Source organism: Phoenix dactylifera, chromosome 9 (genome assembly GCF_009389715.1).
Source record: "Phoenix dactylifera cultivar Barhee BC4 chromosome 9, palm_55x_up_171113_PBpolish2nd_filt_p, whole genome shotgun sequence".
Classification (NCBI taxonomy): Eukaryota; Viridiplantae; Streptophyta; class Magnoliopsida; order Arecales; family Arecaceae; genus Phoenix; species Phoenix dactylifera.
The window spans coordinates 21,306,301-21,312,463 of NC_052400.1; the positions used below are offsets into that span (position 1 = coordinate 21,306,301).

At 44.4% G+C, this 6,163-nt stretch overlaps 1 protein-coding gene across 1 annotated transcript; it reads right to left on the reverse strand.

The window, feature by feature from the left end:
- Positions 1 to 3,045: 3,045 nt before the first annotated feature.
- Positions 3,046 to 5,633, reverse strand: LOC103704989 (pectate lyase). The gene is made up of 5 exons (XM_008788538.3): positions 5,195 to 5,633; positions 4,280 to 4,952; positions 3,997 to 4,100; positions 3,736 to 3,874; positions 3,046 to 3,571 (listed from the first exon to the last, which is right to left on the reverse strand). Exons 1-5 carry the CDS (start codon positions 5,458 to 5,460, stop codon positions 3,350 to 3,352), a joined length of 1,404 nt encoding a protein of 467 aa, XP_008786760.2. The 5' UTR covers positions 5,461 to 5,633; the 3' UTR covers positions 3,046 to 3,349.
- Between the last annotated feature and the right edge of the window lie 530 nt (positions 5,634 to 6,163).

Consider the following 6,163-nt stretch of genomic DNA (forward strand, 5'->3'; position numbering starts at 1 on the left):
AGATCAGCCAATTTCCTTTCTATACCTCAACCATGCACTTGAATCTTAAGGCCTCGACCCTTTTAAACAGCTTATGCACTCTTCTTGATGCGTAATTTAAATCCTCAAATGAGAACCAGAATTCAGGGCAATCCTGATTAGCTTTCAAAAACTTGCAGCAAATGCAACTCCTGCCTTATTGAGGCTCACACTCCTCGATATCACATCTTTAAACCTGATGCATTTACTATAGTAGATATCATGTTGTATAAGCTATTACACTGTGCGCGACATGCATCATAATATTTTACAGAACCTCCAAACTGGTGCAAAAGAGAACAAAAGGAATCAGGAAAGAAAATTCGAAACTGTGTGTTTAGCAAACTGATGGAATTTCTGAAGAGTACAGGGCTGCAATGAAAGAAGAGAAGGGAAGAAACAGGAAAAGAAAGGGTAATCTAGAATACACATGGAAAGAGAATGCCTGAAGCTTATTTCAATGAAACTAATTGAAATTGCTTCTTTAGGTACATATCAAGGCAGAGCTATCTCAAACCTAGGGATATATAAATCCATGTATCTATTTATCAGCAGACTGTCTTCAAACTTTTCTTACCAGAGAATATATATATATATATATATATATATATATATATATATATAACCAGAAGATACCAAAACAAGTATGTATAATATCTAAAATATTTCAAAAAGTCCAAACTTTCATGGAGTTGCTTGGAGCCCATCATCATCACAAGTCAATTTTGCACCGGGCAAGAAATATACATTTCCGACTTACTATATTTTAAGAAAGAGTAGTTTACTAACAAATTTTTAAAATCTTAAAGACAGTAACCCTATAATGGAGCGGACTAAGATGCAAATTTTTTTTCGAAGCAATTGTCATAATGCCATACTACTCTACTATATGTCTAGAGCAAGATTCGTCATATTAATACCGGATCCCATATTGATACTATGTAGGAACAGTTTCTCACATGCCTAGTCTAAAAGTTAATTTGGTACCAGTATAGTATGGTACAATGTATGCTCGATACAGAGCAGTATGCATAGGTATGGCGACTCATGAGGATTATCATGGAGAAAAGTAATTTAATGAAGAGTTCTTGAAGTGGAGACTACCAATTAGAAATTGGGTTCCTATCAATAAAAGAACATGACAACAATGACACAATAAGCGTGAAAACAAAAAGAAACATTCATTTGGTTAACCAAGCATCCGTAGCAATAATAGAAGAAGTTACAACATTTACACATCCAGCATTTAGCCGACAAAATTTTTGAGAAACTGGCACTTAAGTAAGAACATGGAGTGATTTGATATATATATATATATATATATGAGAAAAGAGGAATAGAAATAGGCCGAAAATCATATAGGATGAAATAGTGAAAAAGGACTTGATATCACTATATCTTTCAAAGTGTGTGGCCATAAATAGAGTGGGAATAGAGTAAAAGGATTCTTGTAGCCAACCCAACTAGTTTGGGATTAAAGCTTAGTTAAGTTGAGTTGAGTTCTCAAGTTATGATAAGAATTATTGCAAAATAATCTTGACTTTGGCAATCTAATTCAAAAAAAGATCAAGTGCCAAAAAGGAAAATCAAAAGAAAACCGTCCTTCATTAAAGAATTTTGCAAGCAGGATTCACGTATTGTATTAGCTTATGTGCATGTATTCATTTACTTGGCTACTAGCGAAACTTGACCTCTAACCATATTGTGCAATTCATTGGCGTTGGAACTATTATAATTACCATATGATTTTGGACCCAGAGAGGGAACTTCATAAGATGATTTAATTCACAGATGCATGCTACTAGATTGCTCTTAATTTTTCGTAAGAGTTTTCATCCTCTTTTTGCTTTCTGTTCCTTGTACTTCTCTCTTATGTGTCAAATACCCAATCCTTACTCTCAGAAAGAGAGCCATTCCCATGTGTTTCGATTAGCAATGCTTCCTACTCTGCTCCATCTCTGTGGATGCTGTGCTCTATAAATCAAGAACCATAGTTTAGTGTTGGAAAAAGAGGCCAGCAACTTGGACATGAGAGAGGGAGACAAGGAGGTGGAAGCAGAGGTGTGGTTTTTAATTGTACCGAAAGACCCGTGTTCTCCGTGTCTCTTGCCGCTCCTTTGCCTCCACACTCCATCCCATAAGCTAGGTGCCGGAGCACCACATCGAGATAGCCGGGCAGAGGTGAGAATAGGGAGGGGGAGGAACAAGATAGATAAGCGATGAGGTATTTCTTTTCTTTTTTTTTTTCCAAAGGAAGGGGAGCCTGAGCCACCCAATTTATTGAATATGCGAGAGAAATATGTACATGAGAGTCAAAAGAGACAGGGATGGAATGTACAATGCGAAGGCAGGAGGAAAAATAAGTAACAACCAATGAGAACAAGTAGATGGAACAACAAGCAATATGATGAGGAGAAGATTGCACCATTTTTGGAGGTCAGAAGGTAGGTTTTAACCAGTTAAAGTCCATGTCAAGTGGTCGCTATTGACCTTTCGGAATTCTTGACCAGAATGCCACATGTCATGAAAACGGTGCGTGTAGGATGTTTTAATATCTAGAGTATATACAGCACTCCTCCATACATAACCCTTGAGGAATAAGTTTCTTCTCTATCAATCTTTATATATCATTAAACAGGGATAAAAAAGTAGATAGAGACTAGATTAAAATCAAATCTCAGTAATACTCCTGTCTCCTTTTTTTTTTTACTTAATTAAGAAGAAAAATTCAGGGGGGTCGTGTTGTCGCAGAGGAAGGAGTTTCAGGTGCGATGAATCCCGTGAGGACGAAGGAGGTCGTGTTGATTCAATTACGACGAATCTCGTGAGGACGAGCCTCTGAATCTACGTCGGAGAGCTTGGTCGATAGATTCGCAGGCAAGGCAGCTGAACCCATGAAGCAACCCAACCCAAATACTGGTAATGTGGCTGAAAATTATTCATTACTTTAATTTAAAGTGAGAGCCGATAATGGGATCAGCTAGGTTTGTCCCTGCTCTTTTTTTTTTTTTCTTCTAATGGACACAATAACTACAATCGACTCATTTGTGATTTCATTGAAGAATAGCTCTGCAGGAAATGGGAAGCCTAAAACAAAAATGAAAAAGAAAATAATACTAATAAATAAATACGCCATAAAATGATCGATGAAATCTCAAACAACGATTGCATGCACAGTAGAATTTTTTTTAAACTCCTCTCGGTCTTTCACTTGGACACATGCCTTCTCTCTTTTTCTCTCGTCCTCTCTCCGGTGTGGCGAGGACACGGCCCTTCGCCCTCCATCCATCCCTCCCTCCATCGAGATATGGGAGCTAGGAGGCATTTTTAATTAGCATGCACGGCCGGCTCTGCAGCCGAGCGGACCGGCGTAGCGTGTGAGCCTTTTCACCCATGTCCCTGGTTTCGCCTTGATGAAGTCCTTCTTATCGAAATTGTTTTTGGCTGGAGCACCAGACTCGCGGAAGAAGGCTCCGTTCTGCATCAAGTCACCCTCAGATCTCCATGTCCAGTGCTTCCAGACATCTTCGGTCGCGTAATCCCTCTTGGTGATCTACAGCAGCACCCAAACTTCTTTTCAGCTCGGCCGCTCCCTCAAATCCATTCTTTTATTTTTGTTGTGTTTATATTTATTCCGTACGTGTGTGTGGACTAGGACTTATTATAATGATGTGTGTGATATAAGACGATCCGAGAGAGTCGTTGGTGGGCTTTTACCTCCTTGGCGAATCTCATAGGGGGAGCAAGGAACCGGTTTCCTTGGCTGATGATGGTAGGGTGCTGGCTACCACCGATGGCATACATCATCCAGTGGGTGTAGTCATTGTTGACGACGTGGAAGAAGCCCCAGCGGCACCTGCTCCAGAAATTCATGTATTAGATTCGACTGACACACAGTTAACCTTACCCAATTGCCAAGGATTCGCATGCAGATCCGAAATAGAGTATAGTGTCTCTCTTTTGCTTTGGCTTGCCCACCTCGGCATCCTCTGCACAAGGCCTTTCCCGAAGTGGTTGAAGGCAACAGTGACCTGCATTATCGAGTCCCTCTCGTTCGAATCGCTGGCACCGAACAGCAGCACCTGAATGAACGAACGAAGGGCTTGCATTAGTACTACTCCGGTCACTCATCAAGATAATTAAACAACAGCAACAACAACATAACATGAGCGTGCGCGAGAGAGAGTTTGGGGTTGAAGAAGGATCGATATGTCAGTAAATTAAATTTGGAGGTGGTGGTGCCGTGGTGGTGGTAACGTACGTCGTTGTGGCGGGCGAAGTGGCAGTTGGAAATGGTGATGGCAGTGGATGCCTCGATGGCATCGATGAGGCCGTCAGCACAGTTCCTCATGGAGCAGTGGTCGATCCAGATGTCGCTGGAGCCGTAGATGGAGATGCCATCGCCATCGCTCTTGGTCCTGAAGCCGTAGTGCCGGAGGGAGTCCCTGATCATGCCGCCGTTGCCGGGTTTGATGTCATGGATGTGGAGGCCGTGGATGATGACGTTTTGCACGAACTGGATGCTTATCTGGGCGCCGAAGGCGATGTGGACGTTGGCCCCGCGGGCGTCGATGGTCTTGTTGCTGTTGATGATGAGCTCCTCGGAGAGCCTGATGATCATGTCGCGAGCGAAGATGATCCAGAGGGGCCGGTCCTGGATGACGCCCCACCGGAGCGTCCCGTACTTGGGGTTCACCAGGTCGTTGTCGGAAGGATCGGTCACCACGTAGAAGTCCCCGTCCCTGCCACCCACGGCGTTGCGACCGAACCCCTTCCCACACGACGCCAGCTTCTTGCGGTCTTTGATCCAGTCCTTCTGGCACCTCCAGCACCGGTCGATCGGGTTGCTGGCCACGCACTGCCCCTGCCGGAACTTGTCTGCACGGACGGCTTTCAGGCCTCTCCGAGTGCTGTTGCGCGCCTGCGCCAGGGCCCTGCATGCACCCCACATCCATCCACCCATTCATTCATTCATTCATGACCTTTTAGGAGGAGAAGAAGAGCGACAAGTTGAATGGTAAGAGCACGTCATGGATCGATCGCAAATGGTTTTTCGGCAACTAACCGACCATGTTCATGGGAGCTACGCAAATCTAGCTAATCTGAATTACGTACGTACGTGAAGAAGACACGGATCCAAGCATGCCGCGAGAGGGGGGGAAAGAGGGGGGCTTACAAGTGAACGGCCTGATTGAAGTGGTTGGTGACGCCCTCGGGGTCGGGGTGGTAAGCGGCGCGGGATCTAGCGAACGCCTCTTCCGCCTTCTTCTGCCAGTGGTCGTCAAGCTCCGCGACATTGGCGCCGGACAGGGCAGCAGAGGCCAGGAAGAAGAGGGAGAAGAGGAAGAAGCTGGGTTTGGTATGGAGGCCCTCCATTGTCAGCTGCCGGACCTTATCGCTCTCTCCTAATTCCTTCTTCTGTTGATGTTCGTATATATGCATCTATATATCTCTATGTAATATATATTTCTATTATCTTTGGGGTGGGTGGTTGTGGAGGGGTTCGGTATAGTCTAGGAGACCACCAGACCCGACCAGACCAACCGACCAGACCCACGAAGACTAGGGAGGCAAGATCATGGTCCGCTCGGCATTCAGTGGGGGTCACAATGAGGAGGGAGGACGTTTATATAAGGGGGAGGGCGTAGCTCAAAATAGAAACAAGGTGTTGAACCAAAAAATAAATAGAAATAAGGTGGGAGGGCGAGAGAACGACGGGCCGAGGGGAGAGCCAATGGTGGTGGTCACCCACCCTGCGCGATAGACGGCCGGCCATTGAGCTTGTCTCGCTGTTGTTTTCTTCCCCCACCCCTTTTTTTTTTTCTTCGTTTTCTATTTATTTCTCGGCCTTCCTTTGGAGGGGAGGGGAGGGGACGGGGGGATCTGAAGGGTTCCAAGTCCGTTGGAGCTTTTGCAGGGAGCGCGGGGAAATAATAGGCTGCTGACAAGCTGCGTGTGGCTCTGATCATAAACACGTGGCCCCTAAGATCTGAAAATGATATTAATAATCGATAGCATATTATGAAGATGGTATCTACCACCTAACCCTTACCGAGATTATGGCTGCATGCAACTAATGCAGCTTCCATCCAGTATGTTGATAGTGTCACGATCTGTTAACTTTTAGGAAGATTTGGTTGATATT

Coding starts and splice junctions, on each gene's coding strand:
- LOC103704989 (XM_008788538.3), bottom strand. CDS start 5,460: ATGCATATATACGAACATCAACAGAAGAAGGAATTAGGAGAGAGCGAT. Junction 4,101..4,279: donor ACTTCGCCCGCCACAACGAC/GTACGTTACCAC, acceptor TCGTTCATTCAG/GTGCTGCTGTTCGGTGCCAG. Junction 3,875..3,996: donor CTTGTGCAGAGGATGCCGAG/GTGGGCAAGCCA, acceptor TTTCTGGAGCAG/GTGCCGCTGGGGCTTCTTCC.